Source organism: Apiospora marii, assembly GCF_038362585.1.
Source record: "Apiospora marii strain CBS 49790 chromosome Unknown utg000011l_segment0_segment0, whole genome shotgun sequence".
NCBI lineage: Eukaryota > Fungi > Ascomycota > Sordariomycetes > Amphisphaeriales > Apiosporaceae > Apiospora > Apiospora marii.
The window spans coordinates 4,141,746-4,162,491 of record NW_027117382.1 but is presented as its reverse complement, the minus strand read 5'-3'; the positions used below and the strand labels follow the sequence as shown (position 1 = coordinate 4,162,491).

The 20,746-nt window shown below is 56.3% G+C and overlaps 10 protein-coding genes across 10 annotated transcripts; 4 read left to right on the top strand and 6 right to left on the bottom strand.

Annotated features, from left to right (window-relative positions):
• Positions 1-1,033: 1,033 nt before the first annotated feature.
• On the bottom strand, positions 1,034-2,570 carry PG985_014460 (uncharacterized protein; the record flags this gene model as incomplete). The annotated part of the gene is made up of 2 exons (XM_066834226.1): positions 1,034-2,311; positions 2,481-2,570. The coding sequence occupies 2 exons, from the start codon at positions 2,568-2,570 to the stop codon at positions 1,034-1,036; spliced, it is 1,368 nt and encodes a 455-aa protein (XP_066678966.1).
• Positions 2,571-3,622: 1,052 nt separating this feature from the next.
• PG985_014459 (methyltransferase domain-containing protein) lies at positions 3,623-4,855 on the bottom strand (the record flags this gene model as incomplete). Its single annotated transcript, XM_066834225.1, has 1 exon — positions 3,623-4,855. The coding sequence occupies one exon, from the start codon at positions 4,853-4,855 to the stop codon at positions 3,623-3,625; it is 1,233 nt and encodes a 410-aa protein (XP_066678965.1).
• Positions 4,856-5,608: 753 nt separating this feature from the next.
• On the bottom strand, positions 5,609-6,063 carry PG985_014458 (uncharacterized protein; the record flags this gene model as incomplete). Its single annotated transcript, XM_066834224.1, has 3 exons — positions 5,609-5,782; positions 5,912-5,922; positions 5,979-6,063. 3 exons carry the CDS (start codon positions 6,061-6,063, stop codon positions 5,609-5,611), a joined length of 270 nt encoding a protein of 89 aa, XP_066678964.1.
• Positions 6,064-6,578: 515 nt separating this feature from the next.
• PG985_014457 (V-type ATPase) lies at positions 6,579-7,245 on the top strand (the record flags this gene model as incomplete). Its single annotated transcript, XM_066834223.1, has 4 exons — positions 6,579-6,581; positions 6,662-6,700; positions 6,770-6,803; positions 6,974-7,245. 4 exons carry the CDS (start codon positions 6,579-6,581, stop codon positions 7,243-7,245), a joined length of 348 nt encoding a protein of 115 aa, XP_066678963.1.
• Positions 7,246-7,744: 499 nt separating this feature from the next.
• On the bottom strand, positions 7,745-8,717 carry PG985_014456 (phosphatase; the record flags this gene model as incomplete). The annotated part of the gene is made up of 3 exons (XM_066834222.1): positions 7,745-8,208; positions 8,397-8,606; positions 8,663-8,717. The coding sequence occupies 3 exons, from the start codon at positions 8,715-8,717 to the stop codon at positions 7,745-7,747; spliced, it is 729 nt and encodes a 242-aa protein (XP_066678962.1).
• A 1,208-nt stretch (positions 8,718-9,925) lies between these two features.
• PG985_014455 (uncharacterized protein) lies at positions 9,926-11,698 on the top strand (the record flags this gene model as incomplete). The annotated part of the gene is made up of 1 exon (XM_066834221.1): positions 9,926-11,698. The coding sequence occupies one exon, from the start codon at positions 9,926-9,928 to the stop codon at positions 11,696-11,698; it is 1,773 nt and encodes a 590-aa protein (XP_066678961.1).
• A 175-nt stretch (positions 11,699-11,873) lies between these two features.
• Positions 11,874-13,677, bottom strand: PG985_014454 (uncharacterized protein; the record flags this gene model as incomplete). The annotated part of the gene is made up of 5 exons (XM_066834220.1): positions 11,874-12,326; positions 12,402-12,531; positions 12,612-13,060; positions 13,130-13,519; positions 13,618-13,677. 5 exons carry the CDS (start codon positions 13,675-13,677, stop codon positions 11,874-11,876), a joined length of 1,482 nt encoding a protein of 493 aa, XP_066678960.1.
• A 996-nt stretch (positions 13,678-14,673) lies between these two features.
• On the top strand, positions 14,674-16,098 carry PG985_014453 (glycerate kinase; the record flags this gene model as incomplete). Its single annotated transcript, XM_066834219.1, has 2 exons — positions 14,674-15,313; positions 15,374-16,098. The coding sequence occupies 2 exons, from the start codon at positions 14,674-14,676 to the stop codon at positions 16,096-16,098; spliced, it is 1,365 nt and encodes a 454-aa protein (XP_066678959.1).
• An 873-nt stretch (positions 16,099-16,971) lies between these two features.
• PG985_014452 (uncharacterized protein) lies at positions 16,972-17,442 on the bottom strand (the record flags this gene model as incomplete). Its single annotated transcript, XM_066834218.1, has 2 exons — positions 16,972-17,163; positions 17,215-17,442. The coding sequence occupies 2 exons, from the start codon at positions 17,440-17,442 to the stop codon at positions 16,972-16,974; spliced, it is 420 nt and encodes a 139-aa protein (XP_066678958.1).
• Positions 17,443-19,309: 1,867 nt separating this feature from the next.
• Positions 19,310-20,199, top strand: PG985_014451 (uncharacterized protein; the record flags this gene model as incomplete). The annotated part of the gene is made up of 3 exons (XM_066834217.1): positions 19,310-19,629; positions 19,703-19,954; positions 20,031-20,199. The coding sequence occupies 3 exons, from the start codon at positions 19,310-19,312 to the stop codon at positions 20,197-20,199; spliced, it is 741 nt and encodes a 246-aa protein (XP_066678957.1).
• Positions 20,200-20,746: the final 547 nt, after the last annotated feature.

The following is a 20,746-nucleotide window of genomic DNA, read 5'->3' as shown; positions in this document are numbered from 1 at the left end:
CCCTGACCCCCGCGAAACGAGACTGGAGTTCTGAAATTTGGAGATCCCCGCAGCAAGCTACCAGGGCCCCCAAATCCCGAATCCACCAAGTTACGGCATTCCTTCTTCGGAGCAGACTCCCACTCTGGGCGATACTGCCACCTGCAGACCCCGAGGGATGTGACGGTAAGAAGGAGGGAACGTCATGATGTGGGATCTGGATCTGGGCATGCATCTGTCACGAGGCTTGGCCGTACGACAGAACCGTTGAGCCTCAAGGTTGGGGCATTGAAAGACGTGCTCGTGTTACCATTGATGGATTTGCTTTACCTAAATAACTCCCTAACAGGCAACAAGCAGAGGAAGTTGCTAGTTGCAAGTGGCAATAGGCGGCAGAGAACCACGGAAGGTGCTGCCAAAGCTATGACATGATGACTATATCATCACTAAGCAAGACCGAGTACCCGCTAGCTTGCGGGGAGCTGGTGCATCGGTAGTCATCCACGGTTTGGGTAGGTAGGAGGCATGCAGATAGTAACGCTGCAGACGCGTGTTCACCATTGATGAGAGAGATAGAGGTATGCAGATTCACAGACAAGAGCACAGAGAGCCAGGGGCCTTGATGAACCATGATGCACGAAGATGGGAATACGACGAAACGTTCCGATACAACCCCACTAGCGAGCTAGGAGCCAGCACATCGACCCTCCGCGATTCAGTTGCTCGTTTTTTTGTTGTTTATCTACCGATAGCGAAGCCGCATATGCACGAAATGTTCAAGAACGTTGGACTGCGGCGGTATCTTTTCACCGAGTGGCAGGGTCCAGTAAGCAAGCCATGACTTGCATATGGCCCCCTTTTCGTGCCCATCCTAATGTTGAGCTGTGAAGAATAGTTTACACACGAAGACTTTCGTGTAGCCTAGTAATCATAGACACAGTATCTCAACGGAACACAAGAATACAACAGTCACAGGGCCAAAGCCAAATAATCGAGTTAATACTCTCTCCTTTTTTTACTGGCTAAAAGGTACACAACAAATCTCCATCAACACCTACGCCGCCGCCGCGAACCGCTCGGCCAGCTTCTCCGTCTCCTCGGCCTTGAGGTTGACGGCGTCCTTCTCGAAGCCGGCGATGGCCTTGTAGGTGGCGCCGATGCTCTCGAGCTCCTCCTTGGGGATGACGTCGTACACATTAGCAAAACCGTCGGGGGCGCGCTCGTGCGCCAGCTGCAGGACGTGGTCGGGCCCGTTGGCGCGGTTGGCCATGACGATCTGGGCCGTGGGCGGGAGGCGGGCCTCCTGGTAGACCTTGAGCGCGGCCGCGATATCATTGGGCTTATCGGACTTGGTCTGGTCCAGCAGGCACTTGGTCAGCGTTTCCGCGTCGATGATGGCCTGCGTCGCGCCGTTGGACCCGATGGGGTACATGGCGTGCGCCGCGTCGCCGAGCAGGGTGAGGCGGCCGAAGGACCAACGGTCGACGGGGTCGCGGTCGCACATGGGGAACTCGAAGACGTTTTCCGTGCTGTCGATCAGCTCCGCCATCCGCAGCCCGCCGCACGCCCACTCGGCGAAGGGCCCCGCGAACCGGTCCTTGGGCACGCGCTTGGTCCAGTCGGTGACGGGCGGCGTCACGTCCGGGTCGCCCTCGGCGCGGACCCGCAGCTCCGCGATCCAGTTGACGAGCGACTTGCCGTCCCGCTGGGCCCGCCCGCTGATCGGGTACGCGATGAACTTCTGGTTGGCGTGCCCCGCCCAGACCATGGAGGCGCCCGTCAGGTAAGGGCTGGCGCGCTCGACGCACCCGCGCCACAGGATCCGGCCCGAGAAGCGCGGGGGGCCCTCGTGCGGGTACAGCAGGCGCCGGGCCAGGCTGTTGATGCCGTCGGCCGCGACGAGGACGGCGCCCGTCATGCTGGGGATGGCGGCGTCGCTGCCGTCGCTGCGGCGCGTGAACCGGGCCGTGATGGACTCGCCCCCCGTCTCGGTGTCCTGCTGCTCGTACGAGGTCAGGGCGTGGTCGAGGTGGATGCGGTCCTCGCCGAGGCGCGCCCGGGCCGCGTCCAGCAGCAGCATCTGGAACTCGCCGCGGTGGACCGAGAACTGCGGGACGCGGTACCCCGCGCTCACGCCGCGCGGCTCCGACAGGATCGGGTGGCCGTGGCGGCTGTAGAAGTTGAGCTCCTGCGTCTCGACGCCGATGTCCTGGAGCGCGGGCAGCAGGCCCAGGTTCCGCAGGATCAGCACCGCCGACGGCTGCACGTTGATGCCCACGCCCAGCGTCGTCAGCTGGGCGCTGGCCTCGAAGACGTGGATGTCGGTGAAGCCCTGGCCGGAGGGGGGAGACGCGTGTTAGTCATGGCAATCCACAGAGATATATCAAGGTAGTGTTATGGGCATGTGCTTTGGTGGAATGTGGGGAGGTAGTGTCGGGCAGCCGTCCAGCGTAATGGCCAGGCGGGTGCTACTATAGTATGCGTTGTGGGCACTTCCTTACCTCGGCGTGCAATGAGAGGGCGGTGGTCAGACCCCCGATGCCTGCACCGGCAATGATGATCCGGGGTTGCGGAGTAGTGAGATAAGGCATGGTGAGAGATGTGGTAAGGGGCCACGCCTTGCGAACAATGGTCTAGGAGCGAACGTAGTGGGGAGGAGATAATGAGCTTGGGAATCCTCTTATTACCAAGTATGTATGGTAAGGATGAATTGAATCGCCCACTCCTCCGTCAACGCAGTAGTTACAGAATCATCCGGCAGCCGGGGCGGAGGATATCTTGCGAGGTCGGCGCCTTTGCATATAGGCGGATTAATGTTCTCCTTCTACTCTCTCTCGTCAAGCTGAGAACAGGGCGATCACTGGATCTCGGATCTGGGGGTCAGGGGTCCAGTCCTCGTAGTGAGCGGGTAAGACGGTGCGTCGCATTCACCTTTCGACTGTGCAAGAAGCGCGTCTAACCTGAACGAGGACATAGTAGATAATACAGTCTCCATGTACACAATCTTGCTAAGTCTGGACCCGGCATTGTAAGTACTGTAAATCAAATAAGCAAAAGAGTTTCGACTCAATAGGTTAGACTTCCGGCAGCACAGTCAAAGACCGTTGGAGTTGACAAGCATACCCAAGGAGAAACCTGGGTCCTGAAATATGGACTGAAAAGTCTTTAGTTCGTGTGCCATTGGCCAATGCCAAGTTCGGTATTTAGCCACGGTAGAATACTCGAAGCGAACTTGGCGCCTGGCTGTGGATAGAAGTGGAGAAAAAGTCGTTTCTCACCACTTGACCGACTATTTTCTGCTCTTTGCGAGGATATACGCTTGCGCTCTTCCGAACCGGATGCTGGCAGCTGCAAGAGCAATTTGGCTGGCTATCCGGCTGTGAGCAAATGTGAATAGTGTTGTCAGTGTGTACGACTGCATCGCTTGCTATCAGGTACGCCCATACACAAGCGAGGGGTTCAATTGCCTCAGTAGGTTGTTCTTGACTAGCATCTCTTTTGCTTTCTATATATCTAGGCTCTAAACTCCTCTTCTATATGCTTCGTCTATATCATGCATGTGTCAGGGCGGCTGATACCCATGACTCTAAGGGTGTCGTTTCGTCGTGTGCTCGTGTAGTTGTTATGACCATTCCGTCTTTCTCTAGTTCCAGCCGATGCGGTACAGCTTGTAACCGCTCTCGTCCCCACGCCCGAGGCCCTCTGTCTTTGCAAGTGCCTCTATGTCGAGGATGGAAAACTTGCGTCCTTCAGAATCGACGGGACACTCCTTGGCGTTGAATGCGGCCTCAACGGTATCGCTGATCCCCTCGAACTTGCCGGTGGTGCGGACAGCATTGAGGATCCAGAAGACGCCGTCGGGAGCCAAGAGCTGCGCGGCGCAGTCCCGCAGCCAAACGGCGTGTTCGGGGGCATAGACGACATCCGTCGCCACCAGCATGTCGGCCGGGCAATCGAGCGGCGCCGCGCGGGACGGCGCCGACCAGTCAAGGTGGCAAGCGTCCACGGGCGGGTTGGCGACGCCGGGGAAGTTGCCGGCGATGTTGGTGCGCAGGTTCTCGAGGACGACGGGGTGAAAATCCGTCGCGATCAGGGGCGGCGTGGTCCCGGGCGGCTGCGCGTCGACGCCGAGATGCGGCAGCATGTGCGCCAGGACCAGGCCGACGAGCCCGGTGCCCGCGCCGAGCTCGACGATACGGGGCGCTTCCTTTTGCGCGAGTGCCTCAAGTCCGAACCGGCGGGGCGACGCGCACAGCAGGTTCGACATGATGATGGAGGCCGCGAAGCTGATGAGGCCGACGGCGGTGTGGTCTGTGCTGGCCAAGGGACCGTCGGTCAGGCGCACGCGGATGTCGTTTTGGCAGGAGCCCGTCACGGGCGAGGGCGCCGAGGAGCAGAGCGTGAAGGCGAAGTCACGCGAGATGCCCTCGTCTTCCTGTTCCTCCTCGTCGGCCGAGCTCGTGAAGGACTCGAGGATGCAGTAGGCCTTGTCGGTGGCCAGCTGGCGCGCATCCTCAGAAACGAGCACCATTTCCTCGGCCCGGGAGACGAAGGAGGTCAGCCAGCGGACGGCGAAATCCCGTTCGAAGGCATCGTGCCGCAGTTCCTCCAGTGCCTCCTTCACCGTTTCCGCAGTTTTGCTGTCGTTCTCATCCTCGGAGGCGTAGCCAGAGTCGACGGGGGGCGTGGGCGCCACGGGCAACGGGCATTTCTTTTCCTTCTTGGGCGACTGCAGAGCGAGCGAGAGCGGAATGGGGCAGTAAATGGCCTCCAGGTTCTGCAAGCTGGACAGGACCTGCTCCTCTGTGAATGTCTCAGGCCTGCGCAGGGGAGGCAGACTGCCAGTCGGTGGCAGCGGGAGAGCTGCGGCGCCCATCGGAACGTGCTCCGACAAATCGGCAAGGACCACCCGGAGAGAATGAACGGGCGGATTGCGGCCAGCTAGTTGCCCGGGGAAGAGAAAGGAATGGATAAAGGGAAAAAGAGGGAGGGACCGAACTTATACGTCTAGTATGAGGTACACACCATTTTCTCCATCCCTAAGTAGGGGGAATTTCAGCTAAGACCCACCGGATCAGCACGATCTGAACGGCTGGAATTTGGGGCTTGTCTTATCTCCTTACCTGTCTCTGGCTGCGCATGGTAGTTTTTTTTTCTTTGCGCTCCGGTGTAAGCCGGGGTGGCCTAGAGTTGGCCTGGAGGATCCACTCCGCCGCCCCTCGTGGCTGACTCGTTGGCCTGGAAGCCTCAAGCGCCCATAAGCTGAGTCAACTGATCCCATTTGTTAGGTATCGATTAGGTACTCCTGAACACCAAGTTGCCTTCACCGATGCCCCTGACCATTTCATGTTGTTTTCGATGACTACAAATTGAATTATATAGCCACCGAGTTTGTCATACCGCAATCCTTCCCTAGAACTGAGCGCCTTATTGGTTCTTGTTGCATTATCTTTCAACTCAGAGTAGATGCAAAGTGCAGGCGCGGAATCCAGGTGTAACAGTAGTAATAGTTCAGGGGCTTTCCTCGAGCTCCTAGATTGAGATTTTCTTCTTTGCCGAACTGACCATATCGTACAGTTGTACTTTCCTCTTTTTGCACATATCGCGACGTGGACTTTCCAAACCCAGATCAATGATACCTCCCTTGATAGCGTTTGGGCGGTTCCAGCTCCGTCACACTTTCCTTGACTGTCTGGCCCTTCTTGTACTCTTCTTCGAGTGCGCGCTGCATGTCGAAGTCTAGCTGGCGCTCCTTCTTGACGCGCTGCTGCTCCATGTCTCTGACGACACCTTGGTGCATTGCCTATATGTCTTTCGTATTAGTTCCTAGTTCCCAATTTCATGATATTGTCCCGTAGACTCCGGCAGGTGCATTGCTTTCTGGGAAGCGATGTCCTAAGACCAGAAATGAATGCGAGGGACATGTACATACATCCTTCTCAACTACTCAGAGTTAGTCGGCCATCCAAAAACATGGGATCAGGTGCAGTAGGACTTACATTGTTGTTGGAAGTGGACAAAGACGACGGTTCCCAAGGCCAAGAGGGACGTGCCAGCCAGTGTGAGTTTGGAGGCTTGCGACATGTTGTATGCAATCGAGGAGAGAGGCTGGGGTTTTGTTATGCGAAATGAAAGCTGCTATAACATCGTCTTATGAAAGACCCTCGGCGATTTATGGTCTATGGTAACACCTCTCTTTCAGTCTTCTACTTGGTGAGCCGAGCCGATGACTGCCAGAATGCCCATCAATTAAGGATTTCGCAGGTGGGAGCTTGGGCCACATTCCGTCACATGCAGCCTAGCTCGCAAGCCTGATACCGACGTCAATCAAGTGTCCAGGCGTATCGGCTAGCTGTTGCATCTGGGGCTGGCACAGTGTATCGTCCTGACTTAGGTAATGCCGCGCTGCTGCGACAGTTGAGTGCATTCAGGGCCCCTACAACCCATCATCATCCATTCCCCCAATTCCTAAAGAAAGCACATTCAACAACGCCATCGCTCATTAAACGACTCCTCCTACACGAGAGCCCGTTTCGCCCAGTTTGCCAGTTCCGTTGCAGCACGCACCCCCGCGACCCGACCGGTCTTTGCAAGCCAAGATGGTATGCCTCTTGTTGTTGACGCCGCGACCTCGGAACCAGCTTACGGATGGATGTTGCTAACTCGACCTGCTACCTCACAGTCGGCCCAGAACTCCCAAGGTATCCAGACCTTGCTTGATGTAAGCGATATTTACCCTCGAATGCTACCTGTCCAGTGCATGTGAACTAATCAACTCTCAACACTACAGGCCGAGCGAGAGGCATCCAAGATCGTTCAGAAGGGTACGCACGCATCGAGAGTCCCCAGCACCAACCACTCGACCCTCCCACCCTTCTTTCAACCCCCCACTCCCGACGTCCCATGCCGACGAGCAAGAACCAGCGACGCAGTCCTTTTGTCTTGCTCGATCTAAGCTATTCCCGGTTACTAACATTCCTTTCCTTTTCCCTAGCTCGCGAGTTCCGCACCAAGCGCGTGAGAGAGGCCCGCGACGAGGCCAAGAAGGAGATCGACTCGTACCGCAAGGGCAAGGAGGAGGAGTTCAAGAAGTTCGAGTCGGAGCACGGGGCGGGCAATAAGGCGGCCGAGGACGACGCCAACAAGGAGGCCGAGGTCCGCATCAAGGAGATCCAGGAGGCCGGCAAGAAGAGCCAGGACCAGGTCGTGAGCGATTTGCTCAAGGCCGTATTCGAGATCCACCCCACCCCTCACGTCGAGGTTTAAGAGAGGCGGAAAGAAGGAGCGAGGAAGAGAAAGAATGTACGTTGTTATGGGATCGTCATCGTCGTTGGTAGCATAAACTCAAAAGAAGAGCATGAACGCATTGTACTGAAGCTATACTGGCCCGGCTCGGCGCGATCTCCACTTCGACACGGGTTCTCCTAGAGTGCGAGGTTGGGAAAGAGGGGAATAGTGATGCGCCGTGCCGCGCTCTGTTGTGCCCTACTAGAAGAGTCGCAGGCGGCTGCTGCCCGGTTACGTTGGTGAAAGCAAAGCTCCAGGTTCCGCGGGCGTGTCGTTAGTTACTGGTAACTTGATTACCGTATCCGAGTATGGTGTGTACAGCATAGAAGAGACGCGGATTCTGGCTTAGGTTGCATCAAAGCCCTTTGGGGCCAATATCATTGTCATGAATCTCTATAGGTCGTGCATCCGTCCGTGAAACAGCCGTCTAATATGCCTGGTGCATGGCAAGCACGTTCGCCGTCTATATCTATCCTGTCTAATTCGGCACCTCGTCCGGCAGGCCGCTGCCAAGCTCGACCATGTCCTTCCAGCTCTTGCCCATACCGCCGCCCTTCTCCCTAGTCTCGTCCCACTGCCGGAGCCGGATCTGGGGCGTAGAGGCGCCATCCTCACCACCACCAGTGGACGGCTCTTCCTCCTCCTCGAAGTCGAAGATGCGGTAGTCGGCGTTGAGGTAGAAGCAGCCCGTGACGCCGAGCCGCAGGAACCCTGAGTGGCTGACGACGATGATGACCTTCTCGGGCCGGTCGCGCAGCCGCCGCAGCGACGCCTGCCCCCGGTTCAGGATGCCCGTCCGCGTGCTGAAGTAGTGCGCGCCCGCCGGGCTCCGCTTGTCCGGGTACACCGGGTCCAGCGTCGTGAAGTCGATGGCCGGGAACTTGGGGGCCAGCGCGACGGCGCCGCCGGGCATGCCGGTGTCGCAGGGCTTGGAGGAGTTTTCTGGGGTAGGGGGTATGTCGTTAGTCAACTTTGTTTATATTACAACCCAGAAGAGACAGGGAAAGTGAGAAGGAGAAAAAGGGAGAAAGGTTGGTAGGCAGCGCCGAGGAACAAGGTTCATGCCTGCGACACACCCCTATTCCCCTTTTGTCCTCCTGGGGAGCGTAGCTCAAGTGCGAACTGCATACCTTGCCAGCCAGCGTCGGCCTCAATCTTGACGCCCTTCTCTATTAACCAGTCCAGCGACCCCATTGCCGTCTGCATGGTGCGTATCATGGGACTGGTCACTATGAGACCGGCATTCTGAGCCACGGGATGGTTTATCAAGTTCGCCCTGAGTTCCTGCACTTGGGCATGTCCAGTCTCCGTGAGCTCTGGGTCATGGATAGAGTAGTCCTCTGTGGCGTCCTTGTTAGTAGGTGCATATGAGACATTTCTCCCGAGAAGAACTCACTGGTAAGATTATGCAATGCCTCGGCATGGCGAATGAGGATAAGTGTTGGCGCCATGATGTCCGACTCCCTTGATTCTGTGATCTCGTTGTAATTATGCTTCTTTATTTCTTTAGGACACGTTTTAGGTAGCCAAGATTGCTCAGGTTAAAAAATCAAATACGAAAGTTCGCCTTTTATCAGGAGTATCCACAGCAAACGAATGTCAAACGGGAACAAAGAGTGACACAATCTAGAATGTGTAGGTATATTTAAAGCGTTGCATTTGGTGGAAGTGACAGGAACCGGCGGTCTATAACGAGGTCTGACTCGGCCGGTCCCTGAGATCTCACTCGCCCCTAAGACCAAAGGAAGCTACGAGTTCACATAGCCGAGTATGGCAGTGCACACGATAGGGCGCACTCGCTAGCCATTGTCAGGCCGTCTTAGGCGTTGGCCTAGCCACGTATTGGCCGAATAAGTAGATGGGACCCCCACGTCCCAGATGATCTCGCATCACACCACCAAGTGCCGGACAGATCCTCTGTGAGATTGGGAACCGTCGTCAACGGCTGGTTGGTATTGATCTTTGGTAGGTCATTGCGACCAGTACAGAACGTTTGAGGTAATTGAGGCTACAAGCACAGTGCGAGACACCAATACCATGAATGTTGAATGTGCTCGAGCCTGGAGAGATGCACTTGTGAAAAGTCAAGACGTGGGATCAGTGATAGGTTTACATAGAGTATATAAGAAGTTGGATGCTTTATTCTCCTGGAGCCCAATCGTACCCATCTTTGGGAGTGCAGATCAACCTAAAACCCCATGGCATGGTTGGCCAGAAGTGTCTCTGACAAAGACTCGGAACCAACCAGACCTGATACCGAATGCTATGAACTTTTACACATGCACGCTGCTGACGCTCGCATCATTCTGGACATAAGCTACACAAGGCCATCTTGGATCTCATATTCGCACTTAGCTGAAAAGATGCAGGAAGTGAAATGACTTGACTTTGTCGCCGTTATTAACTGCTGTTCTATTCTACATATGATACCCGGGCAGTGACGTCGGCGGCCATAGAGGGTAAACTGGCGGTGCCTGGACTAGCCTGTAAAGAGCCGTGCTTTGGGGCCAACTCCAGTTTAAACAGCTACCCTGGCACCTGGTCGGACATTTTGGTTGCTTAGCACCGACCTGGACTGAAATAATAACATTGAACCTGCCCGGGGCAATTCACTATAACATTTCCACCACAACGCCCTTTTGGCGCCACTTCCCCCAAAATGACGAGCATCGATGAGCTCTTCAAGGGCGCTGGCAGCAGCAGCAGCGGCAAGCGCAAGCTTGACCCCATTCGAGATCCCAGTCAAGTGTACAAATCCGCACGTTTAGACAACGGCGACGAACGACACGCCCGTGTCGAGGACGAAGACGACATAGAAGCCGGCCCCGCGCCGCCGCCCGACGGCGAAAACGAGGATGGAGACTACGGCCCGACCCTGCCCCCCGAAGACGAAGAGGGTGACGACGAAGAAGGGCGCTTCTTCGGGAGCGGCATCACGACGGAACAGCGCGAGATCCTAGACTACGTCGACGGCGTCGACGCCCCCGCCGAGCAAAAGATCGACCAGGCCTGGCTTCGCAAGACGTCGCTCAACTTCGAGAAGTTGGTGACGCGCAACGCGCAGCAGCGGGCCAAGTTCGCCGACGACCCCTCGAAGTTCATCCAGTCCGAGGCCGACCTGGACGGCGAGATCAAGGCCCTCAGCATCCTGACCGAGCACCCCGACCTGTACCCGGAGTTCGCGCGGCTCGGCTGCACGGGGACGCTGGTGTCGCTGCTGGCGCACGAGAACAGCGACATCGCCGTCGACGTGCTCGAGATCCTCCAGGAGCTGACGGACGGCGACGACGTCGACGCCACGCCGGAGCAGTGGGACAGCCTGGTCGACGCCGCGCTCGAGGCCGACCTGCTGGGGCTCCTGGGCAGCAACCTGGCGCGGCTGGACGAGAAGGAGGAGGTCGACCGCAGCGGCATCTACTACGCGCTGGGCGTGCTGGAGAACCTGGCCAGCCGGCGGACGACGGCCGCCGAGGCGGTGGGCGGCACGGAGCACCTGATCAAGTGGCTGCTGGCGCGCATCCAGGCCAAGGAGAGCCGGACGAGCCAGAACAAGCAGTACGCCGCCGAGATCCTGGCGATCCTGGTGCAGGCCAGCCCCAAGAACCGGAGGAAGCTCGCCGAGCTCGACGCCGCCGACATCATGCTGCAGCTCATCGCCAGCTACCGGAAACGCGACCCGGAAAAGGGCGGCGAGGAGGAAGAATACATGGAGAACCTCTTCGAGGCGCTCACCTGCCTCGCCGACGAGGCGGAAGGCAAGACCAAGTTCCTCGAAGCCGAGGGCGTCGAACTGTGCCTCATCATGCTCAAGGAAGGGAAAATGAGCAAAGCCCCGGCCCTGCGGCTGCTAGACCACGCCACGACGGCCGGCCCCGAAGTGTGCCAGAAGATCGTCGAGGCGGCGGGCCTGAAAACCATCTTCACCCTGTTCATGAAGAAGAGCGACGGGCCGACCCTGGAGCACCTGATCGGCATCTTCGCGTCGATGCTGCGGCTGCTGCCGGGCGGGTCCGCGGAGCGGATCCGGACGCTGGCCAAGTTCGTCGAGAAGGAGTACGAGAAGACGACGAAGCTGGTGCAGCTGCGGCGGCAGTTCGCGGCGCGCGTGGAGCGGGCCGACGCCGAGATCCGCGCGGAGCAGGCGCGGCTGAAGACCCCGGAGGAGCGCGAAGAGTACGCGGGCGAGTGGTTCTCGCGGCGGCTAGACGCGGGCCTGTTCTCGCTGCAGACGGCCGACGTCGTGCTGGCGTGGCTCGTGGCCGAGGACGACGGGGCGCGGCGCAAGGTCACGGCGCTGCTGGCGGAGCGCGACGAGACGCTGCGGACGATTCGGGCTTCCATCGAGGAGCAGATCGCGGGCGTCGATGAGGAGGAGGCGGACGGCAAAGATACTAAGGAGATGCTCACGACGCTGGCTGGGTTCTTGCAATAAAAGCAAACGGTTGGGCAGGCGGTAGATTGTATATGATGATGTATTATTACAGCGAAGATGTGCTCTTCCGACAAGACAGAAGAAACATTAATTACATGGTGTCAATAAAAGCTTGGACGACACACCCTTCTTCGAATTGTAAGTTCTCATGCCGTTCTCGTAGTGTATCTATTATCTAAACAAGTCCCAACGTACTCCACCCCCTAATCTTCTCCCCGTAAAACCACAGCAGGATAGGACTCGGCACCGCCAGCGCCAGCGTCAGGAACGCCAACAAGCTATTCCCCCACGCCACGCCGAGGGCGTCGTACATGGCGGGCGCGAACAGGGGGAAACTGAACCCGCACATGGTCCTCAGAAACGCGCCGACGGCGGCGGCGCTGGCGGCGTGGCTGGCGCCGTAGGCGTCCGTGACGTAGGCCTGCGCGGACTGGAAGGCGATGATCAGTCCCGCGGCTAGGATGACGCAGCCCAGGTCCGGCACGAGCCAGTGCACGTTGGGCCGGGCGGCCCAGCCGTAGATGAACAGGCCTATGGGCGTCAGGAGGCCGCCTAGGAGCATGGGCGGGATGCGCCATTCGGGGACGCCTTCGGGGCGGTTGTAGTGCTTCTTCAGGCGGGCGTAGAGCTAGTAAACCAGGGGACTACTTGTCAGTTTCTCGTTTGAAGGGGGACGTGTTGGATGAGGACTAAAAGAACTTACACCATCGATCAGGGGGTGGCTGATCTGCAACCCGATCATGAAACCGAGGCACAGGGACAGGTAGTGGAGGCTTGAGATGGTCTTGCCATGGCCGTAGATTTCTTGCCAGACGCGATCAAAGGTAGAGAGGCTGTCACATGCAACATGTCAGCACTACTCACTCGCTCTCGCCAGCTTGAAAAGGATTAGTCGTGATAGTAAAGTACTTACAGTAGATACATGACACCGTACAGAAACGCCCTGTACACAGACGGCGCCTGCACCGCCGGATGCGCAACCAACATAATGAACGGCAAGACGATACGACGACGGATGATGGACCCCGAGCTGCGCTTCGCGTCGTCATACTGGGTACGGATGACCTTCTCGTTACCGCCGCCGCCGCCAACCTTACTCTCCTCCTTCCGAAGGCGGGCGGCCCGCCTGGCGAGGATGCGCGGCGCGTACGTCTCGCGGAGGAAGAAGAAGGCCGTGACCTGGACCGCCACGTCGAAGAGCGACGTCGACCAGAAGATCCAGCGCCAGGAGACGCTCTGCGAGATGTAGGCGCCGACGATGGGGGCCACCGTGGGGCCGATGAAGGTCAGCATGCCGTAGATGGTCTGGCCCTTGCCGAGCTCCTCCTTGGTCCAGACGTCGGCGATGACGCCGTTGCATAGCTACAGACAGAAAGGGAAAGTCAGTATAAGTGCACGGGACCAAGAGATCGATCAACTGCGTTTGCTTACGGCTTGTGGCGCGCTGCCCCCGATGCCGCTCAGGAAACGAAAGGCCAGCATCTGGCTCCTGGTCGTGGAGAAGCCGCACGCCGTGTTGAAGGCGAGATAGATCAGGTTGGCGTACTGCAGCACACAGACGCGGCCGTATATCTCCGAGAGCGGCGCCAGCACGAAGGGCCCCTGAGCGTAGCCTAGCAGGAAGATGGACATGACCAGGGCCTGCATGAAGCCCTTGGGGATACTGAGCTCGGCGCCGATCTGGTCCAGCGCGGGCGTCACCATGGTCGACGAGAAGGGCGAGATGAAGGTGAAGCAGGACACCAAGATGGTGGCGACCCATTTCCGCTTCCAGGTCCAGTTGAGGGGGTTTTCGGGGTCGTGGGGGCCATCCCAGGAGACCTAGACGCGGTGTTAGTTAGGTGCTGGCAAAAAGTCCAGGGGCAGGCAGCCCTTGGTGAATAGGATGGGATAGGCAACAGCATCACGGTGCAACTCACAACGACTTCATCTTCATTCTTCCGCTCCATTGACAACTGACTACTATCCGGGCTCGGCATTTTGGTAACAGAAGAATGTCCAAGGAGTGATCTGCGAACTCAAAAGATAGGGGGAACCAGTTGCTGGGTTACCCTAAGACCTTGAGGTTGATCTTGTGTCTAAACCATAACCGTGCTTTGAAGGACGTAGGCTCCATTATACCCCCCACAACCTTGGCTGTTCTCCAGTTGTCAAAGTCTGGGCGTACCGTGGGGTGACGACACGCACACCCCATCCGCGGTAGTGTAATCGCTTGGCACGCCGGGAATGGCAGCGGTAGAGGCTTGAGCAGAGGTGCGTAACGGCTAGCACGGCCCAGGTGTGGTCACAGCCCCATGGGTACCTGGTTGGCAGAAGTCTTGACTCCTGATGTGTGTTTGTCTGCTTATTGGCCGTGATAGCAGAAAGTAGCAATGCCTCACGCGACAGGGTGCCGTTTTTGGAGATGATAGGTAATTGTGGACTGGCAGCTGCATACGTCCAATATGATCTGCAGCTTGGCGGTATGCAACGACCGGGGTGGCTAGGCGGATCATGCCCAATTGTTTGTTCGACACCTGTACAGCAACTGGTCATCCAAGCCGACGTCTACTCGTAAGCTTTGTGGCGTTTCTTGTGTCTTACGTGGTATGCTTGTGCAATCACTGCGTCTTGACTGTGTCTGCTATTGGGTGACATGACCCAGCCCCCTTTGTTGGGTAGTAGTTTGATGGTTGCTTCATCTAGCCAGCCAAGGCACAGCCGACTTGAATCCAGTAACTTGGTTATCGAGCTGATGCTGTTCGCCGCGCGGCGCATACGATGCCGTGCATCGGGCAAAACACCGGTTTCTAAATATGGCAGCATGCCAACCAAGGCTTGGAAGCACCGACTCCCTTTGGGCACCGGCGAAAACCCCGGAAAAGACTGAGGTATAAGTATCACAAGGATTCCATCCTTGCAACTGAGATATCGCAGTTCCTGCGAAACATAATACCTAATGACATCTCAGACGTAACTGATCGATCAACCTTGCCATGTTTCGAAGCAAATTCAAGCTGGATAGACTCCAGTCGTTCACCAAGAAACCCCACGAACATGACATCAGGCTGCTCATTGCCCCGTCCGGCTTCAAAGAAACCCTAGGCCCCGAGCAAGTCGCCGATTGCATCGAGGACGGGGTGCGGCGTGTCCTAGACGAGAAGACCGCCTTCATCAGAAAGGTACCCCTACATGATGGCGGTGAGGGCTTCGCCATCGCCCTGACCTCTGTCAAAGGTGGCGAGTTGAGGCACTTGGAGGTCACCGGTCCGACAGGAGAGCCCGTCCAGTCGTCGTTTGGCTTGTTTGGGGAAGACAACAAGACGGCCGTTATCGACATGGCCTCGGCTGCCGGGCTACGACTTGTACCCAGGGACTGTCGGGACCCCACCTCCACGACCACGTATGGCGTGGGACAGCTTGTAGCTGCTGCGCTCGATGAAGGGTGTACTAAGATCATAATCGGGTGTGGGGACTCTGGTACTTCAGATGGAGGTGCCGGCATGCTGCAGGCTTTGGGAGTGCAGTTACGTGCCAAGGACGGATCCGTGCTGCCAATAGCTCAAGGAGGCGGAAGTCTGTCTGACCTGGACAGTATTTGTCTGGATGAGATACATCCCCGGTTACGAAGCACAGGTATGTTCTATTCGGAAGCAGCCAGTGTCTGAGATACTGATAGTTCAATAGACGATCCAGTGCTCATCGAAGCGGTGTGCAACATCAAGAATGTTCTGTGTGGCCCCCGTGGTGTAGCCAGGGTATACGGTCCGCAGAAAGGGGCCACCCCAGACCAAGTGGAACACCTCTCACTGGCCCTGGAGAAACTCGCAACGGCGGCCCAGCCCATCTGTGGGAGAAAAGAAGAGATAGGGAACCTTCCCGGGAGTGGCGCTTCCGGCGGGCTCGGGACAGGTCTGCTACTGCTGGGTGCCCAACTGCGTGCTCGACAGGAAGCCATCGACGACTACTTCGGCCTCGCGACACTCTTCGACGAACCCTGGGACATCGTGATCACGGGCGAGGGCAGCCTCGACTCGCAAAGCACGCACGGCAAGATGACGGTCGAGATCGCCAAGCGGGCCCAGGCGCGCGGGGCCAAGGTGATCGCGCTGGCCGGCAGCATCGGGGAGGACGCGAGCGAGGTGTACCAGGTCGGCATCTCGGCCTTCATGAGCATCGTGGACGGGCCCTCCGACCTCGAGGAGGCCAAGCGGAACACGGACAAGCTGCTGCGGAATGCCGCGGAGAAGGCGATCCGCATGATCCAGGCGGGCACCACGCTGCGGCGGAACGAGCGGCCCCGACCGTCGGCACCGGCTACCTTGGTGTCGTCGAGGAAGGAGAGCCCCAGGGGAAAGTTACTTCCTGGCCGAGAAGGAGATCGCTCTTTACTCAAGTTCGCTAGGGTAGCAACAACGTAGTATTGAAGAGGGCATTTTTCGGCGTAGTCTAAAGGAGTTTCTATCCAGAAAGTCAGTGTTCCATCGCATTTCTTTTCGAACAGAGTTGTAACATAATAAATATATTATACAAACGTGATGGACTTGCAGTCTCCTGTCCAAATTGATAGCTCTTGATAATTCTCCGTATCTGAATAGTAAACGCTTCAAGGGTTCTATTTGTCTCCAGCGATCCCAGAAATAATGAGCGATCTTTGGAAAACTTCCAGGAGCCGATTCCCGTCCGATCCAGGTCCTTTTCATTTGGTGGCCTAGGTTAGACGTGAATCGCCAGTGGATTGCCATTACGTGAAGATTGTTGATTTCACACCCTTCCGCATTGGTCCCAGTGATTTTCGGACCAAAAAGAAGAATGATCTCCGCGTGTAATGCGTAGTAGTCGCAAAGAATCGCCAATGACCAGGAAGCTGGAAGCGGGGTGGCGTGAGTGTTGTTGACTTTGAATTGTGATACGGTTCCCCAGAGTCGTGAGTAGACTATGTCAAACTCGGCCAAGTAGTGGCTCAGAATCGGTTTTTGCATCTCCTGTGCTTCTCTACCATATGCCAGAGCGGTTGCCACGCTCTTCCACATCAGTGAGCTGGATCCAGACCCAGGGCGGTCAATGCCGGCCTCGACGACCTTTGTGGGGAAACTCTTGCCCATCATCATGGCAGACGCGAAGAGACGGTAGTAAGGTCGGAAGTAAGGGTCGAAATCCTCTGAACAAGTGGCTAACGAGCTCTACGAGTTTGTCACCGCTTCGAAGCCCCTCAAGTATGGATCTTACAACAAGAACAACTCATAAGAAACACCCGAAGCTTTTTCAACGAGAGTGTTCGCAAGACCGAGATATTAGTTGCCCTTGCTCAGCAATTTCAATAGCAGAAGGTCGCGAATACGATCAGCGTTCCAGACGGTCCTCGGTGTTGCATGGAAGTTGGCCCGTCGGCTAGGCTTCGGCATTCGACTGGGCCTGAGTGACTCCAGGACTTGGGTTAGCTCTTCAGCCACGGCACTGCAATTACGAAGAAGTTCTGAAGAGGCCTAGACTGTACTCACGTATTAGTAAATTTGACGGGGCCAAAAAGATCTTACACTCAAGATATCACTCACTGCTTCATGTTTGCGGAGAAGGACGGTTGGGAATTTGTTCTTGAGCGACTGGCTGAGGCTAATCAAATCTTTGACAGCAATGACAAAGTCAGAGTGTGTAAGCGACTTTCCATCTCCACGTCCCGCGGGGGACTCCCGGATAATAGCCGTGCCAAAATCAACAAATAGAACTACCGCAGCGGCAATCCCTAGCGCGGCCAACGGCTCCATTGCACCTCTAGTCAGACAAAACGGAAAGACTGTACGTATCGACATGAATGTGACGAATAGATCGTGTGGCTGCTGAAAGACACACCCGCGGTCAACAATCCGTGCTGGACACGCCCACAAATAAGGGACAGGCAAAGTCAACCAAACCCATAAGCGCGTTCGATTAGGTACTGGCCAGCTTCAGTTGATCTCCAAGAAGGTCATGTCACTGATAGTATCAGACTGGCTATTCTGCTGCCCGGCGGCGTTGTATCTACATGGTCGCGACTCCAACTCCAAATTATTGAGTGCTATCACTGACTGGTCTTGTTTTGAAGGCTCGTAAGATATTACCCGCTGTATACGATCGACTGTGTGTTGCCCTTCCAAGAGAGTATGGGAAACTTCACCTGCTGCCCTGGAATTGACTGCTTAGCTGGCTACCAGGGTCAGCCGCTAAACTGTGAGGCATCCTAGGAAAAGGAAAGAGGCAATGCGAACAGGAAACAGACCCACCACTGCCATTTACCAGGGGTAGATGCAACTCTGGGCTAGAACGAGTAGGAATATGATCGTACTTCGGCGCCTGCAGCTACTTGCTTCTTTCGGTTGCAAGGGCTATGCTTTCCATACAGTAGTTTAGTAAGCAATGCCACTCACGTAGCCTGCAAATTCCAAGTCAGGTACGCTACACATACGGACCAAAGACGCAGATAAGCTTGTTTGCTGCGGAATCGGGTGCTAGACGCAACAGGGCAGATCAGTGACCATCGGCCCAGGAATCTTGCAGCGGAAGATTGGATGACAAGCCTGAGAGGATTAGCCATGGTGCACATCACCGGCAACATCCGGCTGACATTCCTATGCTTGGATGCTTTGAGAAGAAGCTGTGCTGCAAGAAGCAGGCATGCTTGCCAAATTCAGATATTTAGTAACCATTTATGTAAATTGGACAAGCCCAGATGATCAGTAACCACCTATCAGACTGTGAAAGACAAGTTGGCGGATGTTCTCGAGAGCAGACCAAACAGATTTTGCAACTTCTCGCTGGAGCGGATGAGACCCACACGCAATCCACATGCTCTCCTTTCGATACAATCTCCACTCAGTTCGTGGGCAGCTGGAGACCCCCGGGTGCCGCCTGGGGTGCCAAGGTGCTTCTTTGCCAACTTACCTTAATATCGTCAACACGGACGGTGATCTATGTCAAGCACAGTCAAGTGAGTTTGGAGAGTTGTGAGTTCAAAGAAGCGTCTCCAGGATTGGGCCAACACTATACGGTATTTTGTGAACACAGATTGCTTGACCATGTCATGCTCAGCTAAGAAGTAAATTATCTTCCAAGATGCATCGCAGTCAGTTGACCGGGTCATCTATGCCACGATGGACGGCATATCTGGCGGATGCTTCTACCGGAGAAGATCGAGGCTTGTTTCTCCAGGTGCGGGTTCGGATGCTTCGGGCCACTCCCACGTTATTTCCCCAGTATGGATCCTACGCTCCAGGGCAGTCCAGCCTATCCGCACCCAGCCACAGGCCCACCAAAGTGGCCCGTCGACCCTCCGTCCCCTGACCCCCCGTCATGCTCATACGAACATCTACCATCAATGCCAGATAATCTCGTGACTTGGCATTTGGACCGAAGTTGGGAGACGAGAATATCTCGTGAGGACATGTGGTGAAGCATTGAACAAGAGCTTCGAGCCAGACGGCATTGCCAGTACCATGAACGACATCACCATGCAGGAAAGGAGAGAAGAAAGGTATAAAAGCAGCCAGAACCGCAGGCCTCAAGACGACTACAATCTAATCGAATATTACAGTTTGCTCCAGCCTTGACAAAACAATTCTTATATTTCACACCCTCCTGTTTCAAGTAGGATTCACCATGCCAGCACTCTCCGCAGACCTATACCACGTCGAGCAAGCCCCCCTGGCCCTGCGCCCCGACAAGGCCGCGCGCAACATCGCCTCAGACCCGGACCGACAGCACCTGCTGGACCGGATGGAGATCCGCGAGCTGTGCGAGGGCTGGCCCGTCTACCGCGACGCCGCCGAGTGGGAAAACTACCGTTCCATGTTCCACCCGGGCGCCTACATCACCACCTCCTGGGAGCAGGGCACCATCGAGCAGTTCATCGCCGCCTCCAAGGCGGCCTTTGCCGAACAGAAGAAGGGCATGTTTCATATCCTGCATCGAGTGACCGGGTAAGTAGTAGAAAATAAAAAGACCTGTGCTTCCAGGGGACACATAAAGTGAGGCTAACAACGAGAGTCGCAGACAAACTGTCGACGTCCAAGGCGACCGCGCCGTCTCCAAGCTCAAAGTGACCATCACCTGCCGCGTGACCATCGACGGCAAAGAGATGGACAACGAAGCCGACTGCCGGTTCTTCGCCCTGCTCGAGCGCCGCCGGGGCGTCTGGGGCGTCGCCCTCTTCACGCTCCTCTTCGACAAGGACAAGATGATTGTCGTCAACCCCACGGTGGGCGGCTTCGACATCCCCGAGTCTGAGGTGGAAAAGTACCCGAGGTGAGTCGGCTGCTGCCTTTTCAATCATGTGGTTTCTTTTTGCCATGACGTGGCCATGTGGCTAACGGAACAACAGCGGGTATCGCTATCTTTGCTGGTGTGAAGACAAGGTCGGCCACCCACCCAAGCTGGATCTGAACGCCCATGGACCCGAGCGCGACATTTTGTACAGGAAGTGCAAGGACTGGCTAGAGGGCAAGGAGGTCAAGCCGAATCTGACTGGGAACGATATCATCGATTACTAGACCAAAGACCACTATACTACGTAGAAAGACCAAATTCCAAGAATACATGTAGTATTGCGCCAACAATGTCTTGATTTCACTCGGCTCCGTGTGATCTACACAACGTCCCATCAAATGCGGACCCTTTGTTCGAGTCAGTTTACAATGTTAGCTCATGGTGCCGACGACGTTCTTGAAAATACAGCACTTAGACCTGTCCAATAAGGCACTCAACTGGATAAGAAACAACCCACTTTGAGTATAGAGAGACGTGCAATTAAGCATTCGCTTAGCCAAGCCGCCAAGATTTAGAACAACGATAGGCACCACGCCAACCACCCTGGCGTAAGGGTCGGTTCCGCTGCTGTGGTTCGCCGCCCATGTCCCTCACCACAGCGAGGACGAGGGTGCTGAGCCCTCTGGGCATGTTGTTTTCGCTGGTCGACCTCGGCCGTCTGGGCAGCTGATACAACAAACGCCAGCTAGCCAAAGCGGATTCAGTTTCCGCGGGAAGAGTGGATCGCCCCGGCTCGAGCAACGATGTTGAATAAATCAATGCAACATGTGC